General features: G+C 43.7%; 2 protein-coding genes and 1 long non-coding RNA gene across 9 annotated transcripts in view; 1 reads left to right on the forward strand and 2 right to left on the reverse strand.

Moving 5' to 3' along the window:
• The window catches only part of Nusap1 (nucleolar and spindle associated protein 1), a 30,890-nt gene extending 27,574 nt beyond the window's left edge, over positions 1-3,316 (reverse strand). For all 5 annotated transcript variants that reach the window (XR_007208748.1, XM_048331820.1, XM_048331818.1 and 2 more), the window contains exons 1-2: positions 3,155-3,316; positions 265-333 (exon numbers count right to left, since the gene is read on the reverse strand). Coding sequence is in view for 4 of the 5 variants with exons in the window: in XM_048331820.1 (XP_048187777.1) it covers positions 265-333; positions 3,155-3,247 (162 nt within the window). In the remaining variant the exon portion in view is untranslated. The remainder of the gene's footprint in view (positions 1-264; positions 334-3,154) is intronic.
• Positions 3,317-3,499: 183 nt separating this feature from the next.
• On the forward strand, positions 3,500-14,955 carry Oip5 (Opa interacting protein 5). 3 transcript variants are annotated; one of them, XM_048331765.1, is made up of 5 exons: positions 3,500-3,913; positions 4,146-4,212; positions 5,274-5,396; positions 5,642-5,745; positions 14,825-14,955. In XM_048331765.1, the coding sequence occupies exons 1-4, from the start codon at positions 3,598-3,600 to the stop codon at positions 5,736-5,738; spliced, it is 603 nt and encodes a 200-aa protein (XP_048187722.1). In that variant the 5' UTR covers positions 3,500-3,597; the 3' UTR covers positions 5,739-5,745; positions 14,825-14,955. The 3 variants fall into 3 exon arrangements, with proteins under 3 accessions (XP_048187722.1, XP_048187720.1, XP_048187721.1); XM_048331763.1 differs by lacking the exon at positions 14,825-14,955 and adding an exon at positions 6,933-7,242 and having other exon boundaries at positions 5,642-5,723; XM_048331764.1 differs by lacking the exon at positions 14,825-14,955 and adding an exon at positions 6,970-7,242 and having other exon boundaries at positions 5,642-5,723.
• A 939-nt stretch (positions 14,956-15,894) lies between these two features.
• Positions 15,895-20,746, reverse strand: LOC125340309. Its single transcript, XR_007208746.1, has 4 exons — positions 20,621-20,746; positions 18,563-18,642; positions 16,209-16,339; positions 15,895-16,108 (listed from the first exon to the last, which is right to left on the reverse strand). It is a non-coding gene; the product is annotated as an uncharacterized LOC125340309 (long non-coding RNA).
• Between the last annotated feature and the right edge of the window lie 106 nt (positions 20,747-20,852).

The following is a 20,852-nucleotide window of genomic DNA, read 5'->3' on the forward strand; positions in this document are numbered from 1 at the left end:
GAGTAGCTAGGATTACAGATGGTACCGAATGTTTAAGGACCTTATATTCAAAAGGTTGCATGGCTTTCTAGATCATTTATAACAAATAATTATGAAAATGACCTGGCACTCTGATCAATAATCTCTGTGGTACTAACTTGCATATCTTAAACCACTACAAGTGGTATTTTTTGTTTGTTTTTTTTAATCAACACATAAGTGGTGTTAATTGCTCATGAAACACAATTGTTTAGTAGCCAATAGATGATAAAGAACATTACTTACCTGACTGTTACTTTCTTTCCTTGCTTCCAATTTGAGGTGGGCTTTCAAAGATTTTAACAACTTGTCTGCCTGTGGAGGAGATCATTAGAGCCAAGTGAAACAAGCATGAAAAATGTGCCCAAGAGTTTGTTTCATTTTATGCATCTTCTCACATTCATTAAATGGTCTCTGGTCAGGCTGCAGGACCAAATCTGGATGGACCTAAACTGGCCCTTGAGTTCGGGGGTCTCACATCCCACTGGGAAGGTCAGACAAAGACAAAGGCAACTGCAAAACAGGGTGTAAGTACCACAAAGCAGCACCGGATGATATGGGCTTAGACATCAAAGCTGGTGTTCTGAGGGCAGACATCAGCAGCTAACTGGATGTGCCAGTTTCAATGCAGATGTCCTGGCTTGGGCTGCTGAGGTTTGGAGAATGGAGGGAAGAGAGCTGGGCAGCAGGAACAGACAGAGAAATAGCACAAGGTGGAGTTTGAAGAACCACATGTGGTGTGGCTGGAGAAAAGTCTAGGAAAGTGAGGCGAGCAGGCAGGAGCCTGATCGTGCCAGGCCTGTGACCCTCTTAACAGAGCTAGACTGAAGAACAAGCTCCCAAGAGCTGGCAGCAGGCAGCAGGGGACGCACTCTCAAAGGAATACTGCTCTCACTAGCAGTGTTTCCATGTGCTTCGGAAGGTCAATTGCATCAAGTGCCTTCTCTCTCTTTTTTCTTTTCATATAGTATTTGCATTTGAAGACTAGAGACGATCTATTTAAGGTGGCCTAGCCACAAACTCTTATACTCAGTAGAGAATGGTAGAGAATTGGCATATGCCAGATGTTTTGCTTAGGGCCTGAGCCTTGGTCACATCCTATTAGAATGCTCTGCACCAACATATCAGGCACCAGTCTAGCTATTATAAAGTGATATATCGGGGCTGGGAGTATGGCCTCGTGGTAGAGTGCTTGCCTCCCATACATGAAGCCCTAGGTTTGATTCTTCAGCACCACATGTATAGAAAAAGCCAGAAGTGGCGCTGTGGCTCAAGTGGTAGAGTGCTAGCCTGAGCAAAAAAAAAAAAAAAGGAGCCAGGGACAGTGCTCAGGCCCTGAGTTCAAGTCCCAGGACTGGCAAAATAAAAAATAAAAATAAACAAAGTGCTATATATCCTACTTGTTCCTTCAAGTTTTTTTTTTTTTTTTTTTTTTTTTTTGCCAGTCCTGGGGCTTGAACTCAGGGCCTGGGGACTGTCCTTGAGCTTCTCTTGCTCAAGGCTAGCACTCTATCAGTTCAGCCACAACGCTACTTCTGGCTTTTTCTGCTTATGTGGTGCTGAGAAATCAAACCCAGGGCTTCATGCATGCTAGGCAAGCACTCTACCACTACGCCACACCCCCAGCCCACTTTCCTTAAACTTCTTTTGTGGTCTTATCTAGGATGGGAGTGATCAGCATATTAGAAGCCAGACAGTCTAAGTTCTTGCCCTTTCTCTCTCTCTCTTTCTTTTTGGTGGAGCTGGGCACAGTGGCTCAAGCCTGTAATCTAAGCTGCGTAGGAACTAGGGATCGAGGTTCAGGGCTAGTCTGGGCAAAAAAGTTCTAGAGCTCCCAGCTTCTATCTCAGCCAACACCAGACACCTGGGAGAGGTGGTATGCAGCTGTTGTCCCAGCTACCAGGGAGGGACACGCAATGATTGGGCTCAATTGTTGTCATCCCTGGCAATGTGGGGAAGCACAAACAGGAGGACCACAGCGCCCAGTTAGGCTTGGGCATAAAGTGAGACCCTACCTTCAACTTCTTGTTTAGGGATGAAGCCTTGGATAAAATGTGCTTGGTGGAGCACACCTGTAATCCTAGCATTAGGGAGGCTGAGAGCAGAAGGCAAGGTTGAGGTTACATAACTCTATTACAGAGGAAAAAAGAAAACAACCCTAAGATTCCAGCCAAATAAAAACTAAAGGAGGGGCCTGGGAATATGGTTTAGTGGTAAAGTGCTCCACTTGTATGCATACATAGAAACGGCCAGAAGTGGTGCTGTGGCTCAAGTGGTAGAGTGCTAGCCTTGAGCGAAAAGAAGCCAGGGACAGTGCACAGGCCCTGAGTTCAAGGCCCAGGACTGGCCAAAACAAAACAAAACAACAACAACAACAAAACACTAAAGGACTGATTCCGAGGAAGTAAACTCATCAAGTATTGGGGAGCCATTAAGCTGTAGCCTAGGAAAATATTCCCAAAGACACCTTTATTCAAAGAGTACTAGGCTCGGGTTATTCTGCTTAATTTAAAAACATGTAAGATGACCGAGTGGATATCCAGAGCAAGGATCACCGCTTGTGAATGCAGTTATTACCTGGGAAACCTCACCTACAATCTATAAACATATCCCCATCCCACGGCCAATTCCCACACTTCCCCCTAACACTGCAAAACCTCGGACAAAGACTTCACTGGTTTGGAACCAGTACAACAGCGACCCGGTAAAGGCCCATCAACCCCACCAGACGGGTGGCCGCCCCAAACGCCACTCCTTCGGCCAGGTCTCCCCGTAAACACCAAGGGACCGTGGGGCACCACCACAGTTGGCACACACGCGAAAGCGGATCCAAGCAGGGCTTTCCAGATGCCTCACAGCCCGGCGGGCGCTTCCCGCACCGGCCTTTCCTCATCCACGCCCCGGAGCAGCCCCGTCTCCCGCGAGCCCCCCCCCCCCACCTCCCGCCAGCCTCCAGACGAGGGGACGCGTATGGCTCCACGGGCGTTTCCGAGTTGGAGCCACCGAGAGCAAATCCCCGGGCCCAAGAGGTGTCCGCGGCGTCTCCCGGGGGGGGGGGGGGGGCGTCCGGCTGGGCCCCGCCGCCCGCCCCGCACACCCCGCACCGCACACCCCGCTCCGCCCGCCGGCCCCGCACCTTCAGGTTAGCCCGGAGCCCCAGACTCTTGGCCAAGTTCCGCAAGTCCCCGTACTTGAAGGAGTCCAGCTCCTTCGCGGACGGGACGGCCATGGCGTCCTGTCAGCCCGGTGAAACGCCCAGAGCAGAGCCCTTCCCAACCCTCGCGCCAACCCGAGCGTTGGCCCGGCCGAACTAGACCCCGAGTTTAAAAATGAGGAATGCGGCTCTCCCATTGGTTGAAAATGCCGCGGAGGCGGGGGTCTCTGCCTCCGACCAATAGCAAGGCTGATTTCCGACTCCGCGGGCGCCCGCTCTTCTTTTCGCCTCTCCAGTGATGCGGAGTGGGGCCCACGACGGGCGAGGCGGGCCGAGTCCGCCAGTGTCGTCCAATGGGAAGGCAGGAGCCACGCTAGGGGCGGGACTTGGTGCGCGTTTGAAACCGGCGCGCGCGCGGCGGAAACATGGCGGCCGTGCCCCGCTCCCGTGACCCGGAGCCGTCCTGGCAGGACTTTCGCAACGGCGTTAAAGAGGCGACGGACGCGCCCAGTGGCACCCACGCTTCCCTGGAGTGGGACTCGCAGGTGGTGGACGGGTCCTCGCCGCTCGGCCCCCCGAGGGTGGGCGTGGCGGGAGCGCCCGCCGCCCCGCGGCTGCCGAGGTGGCTGCGGCCCGAGCGCTGCGCCGTGTTCCAGTGCGCGCGGTGCTTCGCGGTGCTGGCCGACTCGCTGCACCTGGCCTGGGACCTGTCGCGGTCGCTGGGGGCCGTGGCCTTCTCCAGTGAGTGCGGGAGGGCCCGGGGAGCCCCGCAGGCAGGGACGCCCGCCCGCCCGGGCGCCGCGCTCCCTCCCCAGCCCCCTTGGCTCTTGGCCCCGGCCCTGAGCTTTCCTGCCCCGGGCGGGTGGCGTACCCCTGGAGGCACAGCTCCGCTTCCTGCCACCAGACCCCAGCTGGGGTTTTCCTTCGCGAGACCCTCGGAGGGTTCCGCCCTGACCTGCGTTTGTCTTACCAGGGGTCACAAACAGCGTGGCTTTGGAAGCGCCCTTTCTGGTGGGCATTGAAGGATCACTCAGATGCAGGTAGGAAGAGAATCCCGGGGGGACGGGGGGGGGGGACGGGGGGCTTCGTCCTGGACTTTGTGAGGGAGGAATGAGGATGGGACCTGGGCCAGGAGAAAACTGTGGCTTGTTGCCATGCAAGCCAAGTTTTGTGTTTATTTCCTTTAAATAAGGCACATCAAGGATCCTTTGAGTCCTCCTGTAAGCTATGTACATATGTGTGATGTATTTTTCTTTCACATTTAAGTAGGTTAAAATGGACATGAACCTTGCAATTGATAGCATTCTCAATTTAAAATCAGAATCCACGATTACTAAACACACCAACATATTATTCTGTTGACAGATTTATTGCAAATAGTTACACAAAGCATTATTGTATAGTATTATTGAAGTGTGCATCCCTCTCTATGTCCACACATATGGGTATGTGTATTTGTTTACGTGTGTATGTATGTACATGTATATAATCTGATGCTGATCTGGGTCTTGAACTCTGGGCCTGTGTCTGCCTCCCAAGCAGCTGGGATTACAGGCATGGGAATGGATACTTTTGTTGGTGGTGGTCATGGGGCTTTAACTGGGCCTAGGTGCTATCCTTGAACTCTTCAGCTCGTCTAGTGCTCTACCACTTGAGCCACAGCACCACTTAGTTTTCTGATGATTAATTGGAGATAAGAGTCTCACAGACCTTCCTGCCTGGGCTGGCATTGAACCACGATCCTCAGGCCTCAGCCTCCTTAGTAGCTAGGATTACAGGCATGAGGCACCAGTGCCTGACACCTTTTTTTTTCTTTTGGCTGGCAATGGGGCTTGAACTCTGTGGACCTGGTCACTGTCCCTGAGCTTCTTTTTGTTCAAGGCTAGCACTCTACCATGAGCCACAGAGCCACTTCTACTGTTTTTGAGTACTTTATTGGAGATAAGAGTCTCCTGAAGTTTCATGCCTGCACTGGCTTCAAACCTCGATCCTTGGATCTTAGCCTCCTGAGTAACTAGCATTACAGGCCTGAGCCTGGCTAGCATGGATATTTTTATTTATTCTCTAGATTATCCTTGTCATATTCTCTCTCTCCCTCCAGCACTTACAACCTCCTACTCTGTAGTTCCTGTGGAATTCCCATTGGCTTCCATTTGTATTCCACCCATGCTGCTTTGGCTGCTTTGAAGGGTTACTTCTGCCTTTCTAGTGATAAAATGGTTTGGTGAGTAGATATGTTTTTTCAAGTAAAATTTTAAGAATCTCCTATGAAAAACAATTTGTATTAAAGATGATACTAAACTCAGGTTATCCAAAGAGGATAGCAGTGTATGACATAACTTCTTAACATTATGATTGTTCTGGTTATATTCTCATCATATTGTCTTAGTAGTCATACCATAGAAAAATTCAGAATGGTGTTTTATTTACTTATTTGTACTAATATTTGTTCTCTATATTTCCATCTAGCTATCACTTAAGAACAAAAGCCATAGTAAATGCATCTGAGATTGATATTCAGAATGCACCTCTACCAGAAAAGATTGCAGAGGTAAACTTTTCATGATTGTATAGTTTTTTTAATATAGACAAATCCTTTTAGATGGTGCTGGGAGTTGAATCCAAGGCCTTGCACATACATTCTAGGCAAATGTTTGAGCTGTATCCCCAGTATGGACAAGTTATTTTATTTTGTCAGTCATGGGGACTCAGGACCTGGCCCTATGCTTTTCTTTTTTTTTTTTTTTTTCCTCAAGGCTAGTACTTTACACCGAATCTGCTTCCATCTTTTTTGCTGGTAAATTAGAGATGAAAGTCTCATAGACTTTCCTGCCCATTCTGACTTTGAACCCCTATCCTCAGATCTTAGCCTCTTGAGTCACTAGGATTACAGGTATGAGCCACCAGGACCCAGCTTTTATTTTTATTTTTGAACTGTGGCTTGAACTCAGGACCTGGTGTCTCACTTGGCCTTTTTACTTTTTTACTACCACTTTCATCATGCCCCCAATTCTGGCTTTTTGCTAGTTAATTGAAGATAGAGTCTCTTGGATTTTGTTGTCATAGACTGGCTTTGAACCTCACTCCATACAGCTCAGCCTCTTGAGTAGCTGAGCTGTAAGAGGCATGAGCCTCTGATCCCTGGCTTAAGAAGTAATTTCTTTTTTTTTGTGGGGGGGTGTCAGTTATGGGTATTGAACTCAGAGGCTGGGCCCCTTCCCTGAGGTCTTTTGTTCAAGGCTAGCAGTCTACCACTTTGAGCCACAGCTCTCTCTAATTTTTCTGGTAGTTAATTGGAAATGAAGAGTCTCATAGACTTTCCTGCCAAGCCTGGTTTTGAATTGCAAATCCTCATGTCTCTGCTTCCTGAGTAGCTATGATTACAGACATGAGCCACCAGCATCCAGCTAAGAAATGTATTCTTGTCATAGGTTGACACTGCTAACTCCCAATTGCTATATAAAATAGGTTGAAGGGGCTAGAAATGTGGCTTAGTGGTAGAGTGCTTGCCTAGTATGCATGAAGCCATGGGTTCGATCCTCAGCACCACATAAACAGAAAAGGCTGGAAGTTGTGCTGTGGCTTAAGTGGTAGATTGCTAGCTTTGAGCAGAAGGAAGCCAGGGACAGGGCTCAGGCCCTGAGTTCAAGCCCCAGGACTGGCAAAAAAAAAAAGGTAAAATAGCTGAAATTTGAAGTGGCATTCCAACCAGCAAATTGAGAGTTAAAACACACCACCTGTTATTTATTTCTCCCTCCAGCTGAAAGAGAAAATAATGCTAACACATGCTCACTTAGATTCACTTACCAAGATTCTGAAGGAAATTACTTCTCACCAGTCCAAGCCAGAAAACTGATCCTTGTTTCTTCAGATGTGACTCTCAGGTGACTATTCAAGATGTTGACTCTTCATCAACAGGTGCTATTTGGTCATTTCTGAAAGAACCTGGCTTCAAGAATAGGGTTTGTAGCTGGGTGCCAGTGGCTCACGCCTATAATCCTAGCTACTCGGGGCTGGTATATGAGCATCGCAGTTTGAAGGCAACCCAGGCAGGAAAGTCTGTGAGACTCTCCAAGTAACCACCAGAAAACCGGAAGTGGGCACTGTGACTCAAAGCGGTGAAGCACTAGCCTTGAGTGGAAAAAGCTCAGCAACAATGCCCAGGCCTTTTGAGTTCAGGCCCTACAACCAACAACAAAAAGAATGGGGGGGGTGTAATGTGCTTTATAATGTTGACTTCTATCCTGACCTTCCAAGAGATTTGTGAAGCTGTTCTTAGATTAAAAACTTTTTTGGGTTTTATAGCTATTTGCCTAAGTACTTGTTCTAGTTTAATTTCCTAATGCCTACCCCTGAAGACATCTTTCACTGCAAATTTGGGGTTTTGTGTGCAATGTCTATGTATCCTCTATCTAATGACACATGGTTAATCTGAAAATACAATTGTGGTTAATGTTGATTACCAGCATTTCTTCATGGAGCCATTGTTACATCAATACTTATGAAACATGTTTTTCATGTAAAATAAATACACTATGGGTCAAAGTAATAAAATTTCATTCTTATTTTTAATTTTTTGTCAATCATCGGGCTAGACCTGGGGCCTGGGTGCTGCCCTTGGGCTCTTTTGCACAAAGCTAGTGCCTTACCACTTTGAACCACAGCACCACTTCTGGTTTTCTGGTGGTTAATTGGTGATAAGATTTTCATGGACTTTCCTGTGGAATGGCTTTGAACCATAATCCTCAGATCTGAACTTCCTGAGTAGCTATGATTCTAAGTGTGAACCACCAGTGCCAGACAAAATTTCACTCTTCTACTCATGCCCACTTTTCTATAACAAGCTGAGTAGCTTATCAGAATATTTAATACATTTACAAAGTATTATGCTAGGTGACAGGGATATTATTTTTAAAATTTTGCCAGTTCTGGGGCTTGAACTCAGGGCCTGAACACTGTCCCTAACTTCTTTTTGCTCAAGACTATCTCTCTACCACTTGAGTCACAGCGCCACTTCTGGTATTTTTTGTTTATGTGGTGCTGAGGAATTGAACCCAGGGCTTCGTGCATACTAGGCAAGCACTGTACTCTCTACTGCTAAGCCACTTACCCAGTGCCAGAAATGGAAACAGTAAAATTGTTATGTAAACACAGAGAAAATGAGAATTGAAAGGGTTTTGAAGCCCAGGAACAGTGCTATAAGTACATGTATCATGTGAATGACCAGGTCTGCAGTGCAGATGAGACTTCTAAGGAAGTGAAGTCTTAGTGGCCTGAATGAATGATGGGCAAATAGCATATGCAGAAGCCCTTCAAGGGCTGTAGGAGCTGCTAAGGTAGCCAGGAGCCATGGGGAGCAATTCTTAAAGAAAAGTATGTCTTAAAGAGAAGTATGTCTTGCTTGTTCAGTTGGCACTCTACCATTTTGAGGCATGACTCCAGTCCAGCATTTTTATTTGGGGGGTAGAATCTTACAGTCTTTTCTGTCCAGGCTAGCTTCAAACAGCAATCCTCCAAGTCTTAGCCTCAGTAGTTCGGCTTACAGGTGAGTGTCTAGGGCATCTGGATGGATCTTAATCTTCTTAATGGCAGACACTTTCATTTTTGTAGCCAACCTGTAGCATAGTACCAGTGCTTCCTCACTCAAATGCCTGATATATTTCAGATAGGAAGGATTTCCTAGAATGGCTGTACCTTAGAAACTAAAACTTGTTTACTGATGTAGCATCAGCTAGGTCTTAAAGGTGAAAGGGGGATGTTGTTAATTTTAAACACTGTCTTCAAATGGGTACCTGTCCTACTGGGTAACAATATGCTAGAAACTCTCACACCTATCTATTTATCAAGAAACCCAAGTCCCTTTTCTTTTTTATTTGGAACCTATGTCAGCACAGTCCTATGGAAAGGCTTTTTCTCCTATTACCCCAATCTACATCATTATTTTAAATTAATCATCTCAATTAACAGACAATGGAATTTCAGTGCATTCTCAGCCCATGCTGCTTTATTGCTAAAAGTATATATATATACACACAGGTGCAGAGTTTCCAAACTCGTACAACAGTTCCTTTTTACATCAAGGAATATAATTTCTTCTTCAAATTTCCTGAAGATGCATAGATTAAAAAAGCAAGCTGCCTTTTGTAATACTTAAAATATAACCAATGAAATTCATTTAGCATTGTCTTCTGTACCAGTGGAGCAATGGAGAACACATAGACCAAGTACAGGTAATGAGCAAATTCAGCACTTAAAGGAGAGTAAATTAAACCTTTGTGAAAGATACTCCAATACCTTTTTATTACAGAGGTGACTTTTTTTTTTCCTCAAAAACTGTTCTGCCAGAATTCCTTTCTTAACTCAGGGAGGACCGTGTTGGGATCAAACCTAGTGCCCCATACATTATGGCAGGTGCTCCACCAGTGCAAAAAGAATGTTGATCAGTGACAACATACTATCAGCATACTATCAGCATACTATCAGTTGTTTTCAAAACAACAAAACAGAACTGACTCAAGTGGTAGAGAGACAGCTATGAGGAAAAAACAAAGGCCAGTACCAGCACATACACTGTTTTAAACAGAAAACTGTAGTCTAACCAGTTGATCAACAGTAATGCTCTGGTTATAAAACAGTAAGGAGAAAAACCAAATTGCAGATGGTAACAAAGTTGTTTACTTAAGTGGAATGCTCCCTCCCCACGGGGATCTTTCAAGACGGTCAGCTCTAGTACAACCAGAAGTTGCTTAGTTACCCCAAAGTCCTCAAGTACACGTGTATTAAACTTCCAAGATACTAGTTTTGTGGTTTAAAAAAAAAATCTAGCTATGTTGCCTAGGCTGGCTTCCAAATCCTGTGCTCAATAATCCTGCACAACCCTCCTGAGTGGCAGGAGCTACCAGCTGTTCTACTCATTCTGGCTTGAAATGCTATTTTTAAGCAACCTCATACTGAAGTCTACATAAACCTCACCAGACAAACCCTGTATCTAGTTATTTAACATGCTGTGTACTGCTGTCCCCTAAAAAAATTGCCTATTCTCCTACCTTTCCTGAAACTCTGCACCTGGTTATTATAGCCACAGCAGTTTATTTACTCAGTAAACATGCTTAGTGTGTCTTGTTTTTAAACATGCTTGGGAACTAACTAGAAAAATAAGGTGAGCCCTGTTACACTCTATTCCTGACAGTTTGAATGTCTGTGGTTGTCCCTGTTTATCTTCTTCCTATTTTCAATGGAAGTAAGATAGTCTTTAATTAGAAAATAAATATAATTGGACTAATCCCATATTATTGGTTTTAAGTATCTATTGCTTTGTTATTGGATGCATATATAAAATTACCACCTAATAAGGGAGAATTTCAATCATGCAATAGAGTATTAATATTCTAAAATCAATCATGGACCTGCCACTACTATTGCTTGCACTTTAACTAGGCTCAATGTTAATAAACATGCAGAGCAAACCCCTTGATTCAGAGGAACTATAGAAAATAACAATACATGCAAAATTTCAACTGAGAATTTGAGTTAATAAGGTAATTGCTTGGAAATGCAGGCAGGTGAAGCACATCTATCATAATGCTGCTTCAGGACAGATGCACACACCATACACCAAAGGTTAAAAATTAGGACCAATATCCAGTTATGAAAGGCTTATAAGGAAATCCTGGCCCTTTGGACTAAGGGATGACGTAAAACCTTGGGTTAAGACAGAATTGAGATACACAGTCTGAGGGAATGCTGTTTTCTTGGCCATTGACTGACAGCTCTATCACTGAGCATATGCAGTATAGGGAGATGGTAAAAATGCTCTTAGGTAGAATGGTTCCTTTTCTTATTCACAAAAATGAGCATTATCTGCACAGTTTCCTGGGGAAAAGAAGTTGAAGAGCAGAGCTAATACAGTGTAAACTCAAGTACTAATGCCCTGAAATTTAGCATAGCCCTCTGTCTTTTAAAACTGGGCCAAGAGATCCTTCCAAAATAGTATAATTAATAGCCAAGCAATGTTCTGAATAAACTAGAAGCAGTTTGCTTGCACCAACAGCACCATGAGAATGTAAACTCCTGGAGGCCAAGGGTCTCTTTATATTTTGCATATCACAGGTACATAAAGAGTAAACATGAGACCACAGTAACTGAAGGGTAATTGACCACATACTTTGAAACTACAAAATCTTGTGGCACATTTTTAGCATGGTGTACTATCAACATGGCTTTAACGGTGATCTTTAGTTGTTTAACTATTGACATCATTGTAATTAGCCATGTTGCCATGATCATGCCGATGTTGGAATATTGCTTGGTTGTTACAATATTTAACATTGACTGACAGCATAGAACATTTAAAGAGAAAGTACAATTTTATACAGTCTTTTCCCTGTCCTTTGGAGTTGCCATACATAAGAAATATTTAAGAGAGTCTTAGTTCTATCTATTACCATATATCTTTTACTATTTTCCCCTGGAAAAACAAAGCAACATAGACCCAATCGTTTCAAGGATCTTCAAGGTGCTAAATGGCCAAGATGGACATGAGGTAAAAAGGAGTAAGAAGTTACCCTAGTTCCATTATTATATCCTGATGTGAGTTATGTACTTCTCAGATCAAGAACGAAAACTATTGCTGGGCCACCTTGTTAGCAGAATTAGCAGTCACAGGCCATAAGCTTTAACACATCTACATTAGGTAAGGCTTTAAAAAAAAAACCAATATACATACAGTCTTTGGCTAATCCCCAATCTCTTTGCTTTCTACCTTTAAGTCCTCCTAAATAATTAAATCATAGGGAAAAGCTCATCTAAGTCCTTTTTATTTCTGTTCCTAAACTCTGATCACATATCCAACTAACTTTCCCTTTTTAAAAATGCACAGAAAAGATGTCATTGCACAGTAAATGCCCGTTGCTTATATGAACAATATGGGTTCATTTCACTGGAACAATAGGAGTCCATCTGCCTCGAGATCAGCACTAGAAGGACTTCAACCTTTCTACACCTCTTCTTTGGAGAAACAAATAAGTTCTTTAACTTTTCTCATACACCAAAGTTGCTATTTCCATACACACGTTCATATACATTCATACTTTAAAAGAAAGTACCCTTTATGCGTTCTTTTTCCTTCCGCAAACTGTCGACTGAAGAGCCCCACAAACCTCAGTCATTCACTCTACAACTCTGCAGATGCAATTTCCTATACACGCAAAACTTATTGCTACTAAAATTCTATCTCTTGAATATTATTAGTTCATTTTATGGCTTTTTTTCTTACAACAGGAAATATTCTTTCCTATATATGTGCTATTTTTGTATTAATTACCTTTTGTTCTTTCTAACTGAAATGATTTTTCAGATTCTCCCAGGAGTACAACTCTCCTAAGAGTACAACTACTCTTATGAGGATATAAACTTGGGTGCCTGGATATGTTCTACCAGATCTACTTGTTAATTCACCTTGCTTGTACACAACATGCCACATTAAAATAGTTTTGCATTTCCTATCTTATTAACATAGAATCTATGTCAAGATATCGTGGACTCTCTTAATACTGACATCTAAAAACCACTCTAGAAAACTGCCACTTCCAAGTTCTCAAGGCAGCTTTTAGAGGTAGGATTCCTTTCTACACAAAGCTATCTTCTGCTTTTAGAGCAAATTTTTATTTCCTAAGGAAGGTAGGGAGGATAAAAAAAATTTTTTTTAAAAAAGGAAAAAGGCTGCCAGATTGCTATAAGCAAGGGAAAAAGAGTCCACTTACATGGCAGCCTATGTTTAGCTACATTTACAATTCTCATGAGAAAGTCTAGAATCCTATCCATATACAAATCAGATTTGAAAATAGGAAGCACCTGTAACAATGGAGAACACATCCAAACTGATAATATTCCATTAAACAAAATAAATGTAAATGTTTAGCAGATTATATAAACATTCCCCAAACTAATTAACATTGCATCTCAATGAAACATACAAATTATAGAACAGTTTCTGGATACAAAAGGAGAACAAAAAAGGAACCCAACACAGAATATAAAAACAGTCTAAAACAAGCTCACCTCAAACAGCAATGCAGAATCTTGAAATGGGGTGCTGTACCTCAGTGAAAAGCTTGTACATACTCAAACACAAACGCTTCCAAATATGAACCCACATTTCTGTTCACAAATGAGACTTTTTGGCCTTTTTCTCCTTTCCCCAGGGAAAATATCACAGATTCAGGTACTTATGAAAAAAGAAAGTCTATAATTTCCACTCCTTACACTATTGGTTATAATCACTAATTCATTCTTTAGTTTAAAATTATGACTAAGCTCATGCACTAACCCCTAACATGGCACTACAATATGCTACCAAGCACTAATGCTTACAAAACTATACACATCTCAAAATGGAAGACATTGGTGATTTTGTTGTTCTTAAACAACTTGTAACATTTGTCCACAAGTATTAAAATATACATATATATATGTCTATTGCACGTATCCCGTTTTTTTTATGTTTACAAAGGAAAAATTGCCAGCAACCATGGATGTATTCAGGAAAAGGAGGCCCTGCTATGGGTTGAAGTCTAGTTCCAAAAGAGAGTTGTTGCCGTGGAGAGAGCCAAAACAGACCAGGAAAAATAGAAATGTATGAAATGCTGGGCAGCCAAAAGTGGAAAGTACCCCCCTCGTTAAATGCCATCTGATGCCAGTCAGCCAAGACATGGAAACAATTTGAAAGAATACTGAACACTGATTTTTGGGCTCTGAGCTGAATGATATAAACCATCTGGAGAAGGGAGTCTGATGCTGTTTCAGTGAATCAGAGCTAGTTTCACTGGTGCATCTGCCCCCTACCCAAAGATGGGTAAGATGGTGACAAGACGGTACAGAGTCTCCATGAAATGATTCTCAGCCTGTACAGTGGGAGCCACCTGGCTTCATTCTAAGAAAATATAAATGAAGTTGCTACAGGGGTTATTGAGAGATGTCTTAAATTACCTTTAGCCGAACTCATTTCTAGTACTTTCTACCATTCAGCAATATCTTTTACCTAATTTCAATTCAAAATGATTGCCCAATCTCACTCATCATTAGAATGCTCAACCTTTGCTATTTTGGCCACTTCTGTCACAGTGAAACACATTCTACAGTCCCGGCCTCAGAGCCCCCATAGCCCTGAGCAGCCACTGCAGAAGACAGACGGGAACAACATTACTTCTTAATCTCACCGAATGAGTTAAAAGATTTCTTCCTCCACTCACAAGATTCTAAGTGTAAAAATCTGACAATGGTCCTGTTGATTTGGAAGTAAGGACAGGCATTCACTTAGTGTCTGTTCATTACAGAGTGTAAATGTTACTGGCAAAAAAGGAAGATTCATTATTTCTTATTAAAACTATTGTTTCTTGAAGTTTTGTTTTGCTTTGTTTTTTTGCCCTGAATTTCTTCTAATCTAATGACTCATCAGATCCACACTGGAAGTTTTTTTTTTTTTTTAAGTGAAGCGTTCTTCTGATCCTGAACTACTAAATCTACAATGAGCATCTCTTCTGAGGCCATTCTCTGATGAGAAAGTTCAGCGCCAACTGGGAAAGTTACTTGACTCTCAGCCTTTTCAGCCATCACTGGTAAAATAAGCCAAATGTCCAAGTATGCATATTATAAAAAAAGAAAAAAGGAAATAAAAAACTGCCCCAAACTCAAGACATCACAGACATGTTTGCTCCTTTTCTTAGAAGAATGGATGCTCTACATGGAGTTTCCTCATTCTTCTCCTCTATTCCAAAGTTGGGGGCAGGATAAAGTCCATTATATGCCACTTTTCTTCCAGCCTTAGCCACACAATAAAGGTCACGCAATGTAACTCCACAAAATACGGAGAAGAATTTTGTGATACTGCAGCCTCTCATCTTAAGGAAGTAAACAGGTTTCCACCACTGGATTTGATACTGTTGTTTTTTTTTTTTGCATTTCTTTTTTCTTTTTTTTTTTTAACAGTCATGGAGCTTGAACTCAGGGCCTGGGCACTGTCCCTGAGCTTCTTTTGCTCAAGGCGAGTACTCTAACTTTGAGCCACAGTGCCACTTCCTGCTTTTTGTTTATGTGGTGCTGAGGAATCGAACCCAGGGCTTCATACATACTAGGCAAGCACTCTACTGCCAAGCCACATTCCCAGCCCCCTGTGTTTTCTTTTAAATTCAGCTGTTTTTTTTTTATTATAAACTGTTTTCTATGTAGGCCAGGTTGGCTTTGAACTCACATCCTCCTACCTTCACCTCCCCCCACCCCAGCTGAGGACCAGAACCAATTCAGGTCCTTGCACTTGCCAGGCAAGTGATCTTCCACTGAGCTAAATACCCAATCCCTACATTCACTTCTTGAAGCTGGGATTATAAGTACATGCCACCATGCCCAGCCTGTGTTGTTTTCTTTTTAACATTCATTAAACAAAATGCAAATGTCCATTCACAAGGTTAGCCGCTTCACAATCTGGTCCTTCCTCAGAAGAATGAAAAATAAAAAAATACCAAATATCCAAAGCCTTCTGAAAAAAAAGTTAGCTTCCTTTCCCAAGAGAAAAAAAACACCCTTCTTTCATCCAGAATGGTGGAATAAATGTGTATCTAGTATGAAACTGAATCCCTCTGTACATCACTTTGACAATAAATAATTATTTAAAAAATGCATATCTATATAGAAACTTGGGTAGATCATTCAAACATGAAACTTTGGTATATCGTCTCTAGGCTTCTTTTATCACATCAAACATTCAACTGCAGAACTGGACCTTTGTTCTTTTGCAGGAAATCTATGTCGCAGGAAAAGCCAAGATATAGAAATATGTAACTTTTTAGCATCTTTTTCATTTCAAATTACAGACAATATCTGGAACTTACTGCTGCAGTCTCAAATGTGCTTTATGAGATATGGTAGAACAACTGGCCAAATCTGAAAGATATTTTTAAAAAAAACAAAACCTTAAGTCATTCGTATTTTTTAGTCTTCATTTGCAACAAATGGAAAGTAATTCGTGCCATGACCAAAGCACCTGTTTTCAAGCTTGCAAAATCATCTCTTTACAACTAATCAAACTGAATTGGAAGACCCACATCAGCTGCTTTATTTCTTCCAGGAAGGTCAGCAAGACAATTACATCCAAGGGGCATCTCTGTGTAGAATCTGAGAGGTGGAACAAAGAAAACAATCTTCAGTTCCAAACTATAGAGGTTATGTGTAGAAAGATATCCGTATTCAACAGGGAAAGTGGGGGGCTGGGGATATAGCCTAGTGGCAAGAGTGCCTGCCTCAACAGGGAAAGTGGCTGGATAAAAGCAGCAGGACTACCCACTGGAGAAGACAACAGAGAAATTCCTGGGAATAAATTTGAATTCGATTAGGACAGCTTCTATATGAGCGCTCTCTCTCTCTCTTTTTTTTTTCACCAGTCCTGGGGCCTTGCACTCCAGGCCTGAGCACTGTCCCTGGCTTCGTTTTGCTCAAGACTAGCACTCTGCCACTTGAGCCACAGCGCCACTTCTGGCTTTTTCTGTTTATGTGGTGCTGGGGAATCAAACCCAGGGCTTCATGTGTGCTAGGCAAGCACTCTACCTCTAAGCCACATTCCCAGCCCTTGAGCTCACTTTTTAAAACAACATTCCAAACACACACAAAATAATATTTTGGGCCAAGTGTGAAGTTCACGTGCATAATTGTAGCAATTCAAGGAGTGGAGATCTGGAGGATTGAGGTTCACGAAAGTGAGACTACATCTCAATCAATAATCCGGACGGACACACACACACGCATGTGCCTGTCATCCCAGTTACAAGGAAGGCCACAGGAGAATTACAGTCTGAGACCAGACCCGATCTCAAAAAGAACTGAAATAAAAAAAGCAAGCTGGGCTGGGGGTATGGCCTAGTGGCAAGAGTGCCTGCCTCGGATACACGAGGCCCTAGGTTCGATTCCCCAGCACCACATATACAGAAAACGGCCAGAAGCGGCGCTGTGGCTCAAGTGGCAGAGTGCTAGCCTTGAGCAAAAAGAAGCCAGGGACAGTGCTCAGGCCCTGAGTCCAAGGCCCAGGACTGGCCAAAAAAAAAAAAAAAAAAGCAAGCTGTAGTGTAGATTAAGTGGCAAAGTGCCTGCCAAGTCAGTATAAGACCCCAAATTCAAACCCCAATATTCACCCTACCCCTCCAAAAATAGCTGGCATGGTGACATAGCTATAATCCCAACAATTAGGAGACTGGGACAGAAGGTCACTCTGGACTCCATAGTGCAAACTAAATTAAAAAAAAAAAAAGAACATGTCTAAATATTAAATTCAGCTTTATCAGGAAAAGCAATAATATCTCACTCCCCCCCCCCAAGAAGACATAAAAAGCTACATAGAAAGTAGAGGTGTGGCTCAAGTGTTATCTTTGAAAGAAAAAGGCAAGTAAAATTATGAGGTCCTCACTTCAACCCCCAATACTAGAACAACACTAACAAAAAACAAAATAATCACACAACTGAAAACAAGGAACAAAGATTTATGGCTGGAGATGTAGCATAACAGGACAGGGCTTGCTTTGGATATACAAAGCCCTGGCTTTGACACACAGTTCTTCAATAATAACCAATAACAAAAAAACTTAACTAAATGCACTCTAAAAGAGCCTATCAATATTTATTTTCTAAGCAGTTGATTTTCTTCAATTTAATTAAATGTATACCTACTTTATGTATCCAATGAAAATTACTGGTTGGATAAATTGTTTTTTTCTTTTAACCTATTGTAGTGCTTTTGTTAAAATATAAAGTATAATTACGGGCAGTGGCACGCATGTACCAGCTAATGAGGAACGCTGGAAATCACTGGAGTCTAGGAATATGGACCAACTTGGTGCCAGCATAGCAGTCTCCCATCTTGGGGGGAAAAAAAAAATGTCTGGGTGCCAGTAGCCCACGCTTATAATCCTAGCTACTCAGGAGGCTGAGATCTGAGGTTTGTGGTTTAAAGCCAGCCTGGGCAGGAAAGTCCATGAGACTCTTATCTCCAATTAACCTCGAAAAAGCTACAAGGAGAGTTATGGCCTAAGTAGTAGAGTGCTAGCCTTGAGCACAAAAGTGATAGTGCTCAGGCGAGTTCAAGGACCATTATCAATTAAAAAAATATATATATATATTCATTCATATGTGATTATGCTATGTAATCAGATACAATCATTTTTGTTTGTCTGCTTCAATTGCTCTCCTCTTCCTCAGTTTTCAAAGTGCACTGAGATTTAAAGTATTCACAAGGTTGCAGTCACTTTATGTTCATCTTCTGTTGAAGCTAGTGGCTTACTGATGTATCTCTTCTATGTAGCTATAATCTGTTGAAACAGTATTTGGAGTGATTATCCCACCACTACTTACTTGCCAAGTCCTGAGTTCAGAATTTTCAGAATATAGAAGCACCTATATCAGGGAAATGGTCTTCCTGTGTGATAAGGTTCCTGAAAATGAGAAGAATATTAAAGTAAGGAAATAGTCCTCACTGGTGCTACACAAATTAGTATACAAAAATACTCAAGCCAAACAAGCTATTCTAGAGAAATTCACTATCAGGAGCTGGGTGTGGTGGTACACAACTGCAATCCCAGCACTCACACTTAAGCAGGAAGAATGCAAGATGGAATCAGCCTGAGCTACATTGTGAGACCTTGCCACAGGAAAGCCATAAATCAATCAATTAATTAAATACTACAAAGCATTCAGAAGGAACAATGAGAATTTACTCTCTAGTGAAAGATATCCGCACAGGAGGCTCAGGCTTGTTATCCTAGTTACTTGGGAGGCTGAGATGTGGATGATCTGGATTTGAATCCAACTCAAGAGGGAGAAGTCTGTAAGACTCCATCTCCATTTAATCAGTAGAATGCCAGATTGGAGGCATGGCTCAAATGGTATAGTGCTGCTTTGCTTAGCCAGTCTGACCAAAAAGGAAGGAATTCTCTTAGAGCAGAGTTCTGAAGCTTTTCTGAAACACTGCAAGAATGTGATGGTATGTGGACATTTTTTCTTCTCTCCAAAATGTGTAACCGTGCATAGCCTTCCAGTTTATAGTCCTCTACTTAAGACCTTGGTTTTAGCTACATACACTGTCCTGGGTAAAACAGGGAAGAATGTTACATCCTTTCCTCCATGTCTACCTTTATTTTCTGCTGTTTAAATTTTTAAAAAAATCTAAGAAGTTCTCATTTATAAGTGTTCCTGTCCCGTCATTTTCCCCTGCATTAAATCCAGGGCCAGCAGAGAGCAAAAAGATCTACCAAAAGCACTCATTTGTATTAAGATAGTTTCATTTATTCTGTACGAAGTTACTGTGCTGCATTATTTCTGTTTATTTCAACTCAGGCTGGCCTAGAACGCATCCTTTTCACCCCTTTGGCAAGGTTGGGATTACAATTTTGATGAGGACTCGCCAATTAAGAAATATAACAGAAAGGTCCAGAGAAAATGAGAAGCCGGATGCCAGTGGCTCACACCTGTAATCCTAGCTACTCAGGAGGCTGAGATCTGAGAATGGCAGTTCAATGCCAGGCTGGGCAAGAAAGTCTGTGAGCCTCTTCTCTCCAATTAACCACCAGAAAACCGTAAGTGGAGCGTGGCTCAAAGTGGTGGTGTGCTAGCCTTGAGCAAAAAAAAAGCTCAGGAACAGCCCATATGCCTTGAGTTCAAGCCCCACGACCGACCACCCCACCGTCCCCCCCCCAAAAAAAAAGAAAGAAAATGAGACCTAGTAAAGGGTTACAATAATCCACGTTAGCATATGCTCCCTAAGGTTAATCAAGAACCAAATACAAGTACCTGAATGAGAAGAAAAACATTGCAAACTGTCGCCTGTGCTTCTGGATCGCAAATGAACGAGTCCGAATTCCTTAGCTTCTGCAAAAATGAATGCGATGCGCCACAGAACCATAAACCGGACGCACAAGGCTACAGCTGCCCCCTCGGACGTTACAAGTTTGGGAGGCACGGGGGGCGGGAGGGGGCTCGGGAGGCCGCGGCCCGCGGCTCCGGCGAGAACCCCGCGGGGAGGGGGAGGCGTCCCAGCAAACCTCAAGGTCAGCGGGCTGGGGGTCACGGCACACCCAGGGCCGCGTGAGGCCGAGGCAACCGGGTGGGCACGAAGGGAGCGCGAGGAACGTCAGCCCGTCCCTAAAACTCAATGAAGTCTCCATAAATGAAATAAATAAACCGTAGACCGAGTCCCGCGGGTGCAATCCCGGGAGACGGCGCGGAGGGCGAGGCCCCGGCCCGGGCCCAGCTCGGGGACGAGGCCCGGGGCTGGCGGGCTCCGAGTCCCCCGCCCGGCCCGGCCCGGCCCGGCCCCGGCGGGCTCCGCCCCCGGCCAGCTCCTTCTCACCTAGCTTTACCGCCCCACCGCCGGCTCGCTGGCCGGTTCCCGGCCCCCCCCAGCCCGCGGCTCACCTCGCACGGTCCAGCAGGCCGGGGAGGCCTCGCAGCGGCCGCCCCGGGACCCGAGCCCACTGGGCCCCGGGGCGCGTCACTCCGCCATCTTCGCTCCTTCTCACCTCCAAGCCGGCGGTGGGCGGACCCGGCCCGGCCCGCCCCACGTAGCCGCGCGCGGATTGGCCCTGGCCTCGCCCGCGTGCGCGCCGCGACTCTGTCGTGGATTGGCTGGAACGCATGTCAATCAACC

This window comes from Perognathus longimembris, chromosome 23, assembly GCF_023159225.1.
Source record: "Perognathus longimembris pacificus isolate PPM17 chromosome 23, ASM2315922v1, whole genome shotgun sequence".
Taxonomy (NCBI): Eukaryota; Metazoa; Chordata; class Mammalia; order Rodentia; family Heteromyidae; genus Perognathus; species Perognathus longimembris.

What these genes read in the sequence shown, in the direction of transcription:
- Oip5 (XM_048331763.1), top strand. Translation starts at nt 3,598, where the DNA reads ATGGCGGCCGTGCCCCGCTCCCGTGACCCGGAGCCGTCCTGGCAGGAC. An exon ending in GGGGGCCGTGGCCTTCTCCA is followed by an intron (nt 3,914 to 4,145) that starts GTGAGTGCGGGA and finishes TTGTCTTACCAG; the next exon opens with GGGTCACAAACAGCGTGGCT. An exon ending in TCTAGTGATAAAATGGTTTG is followed by an intron (nt 5,397 to 5,641) that starts GTGAGTAGATAT and finishes ATTTCCATCTAG; the next exon opens with CTATCACTTAAGAACAAAAG.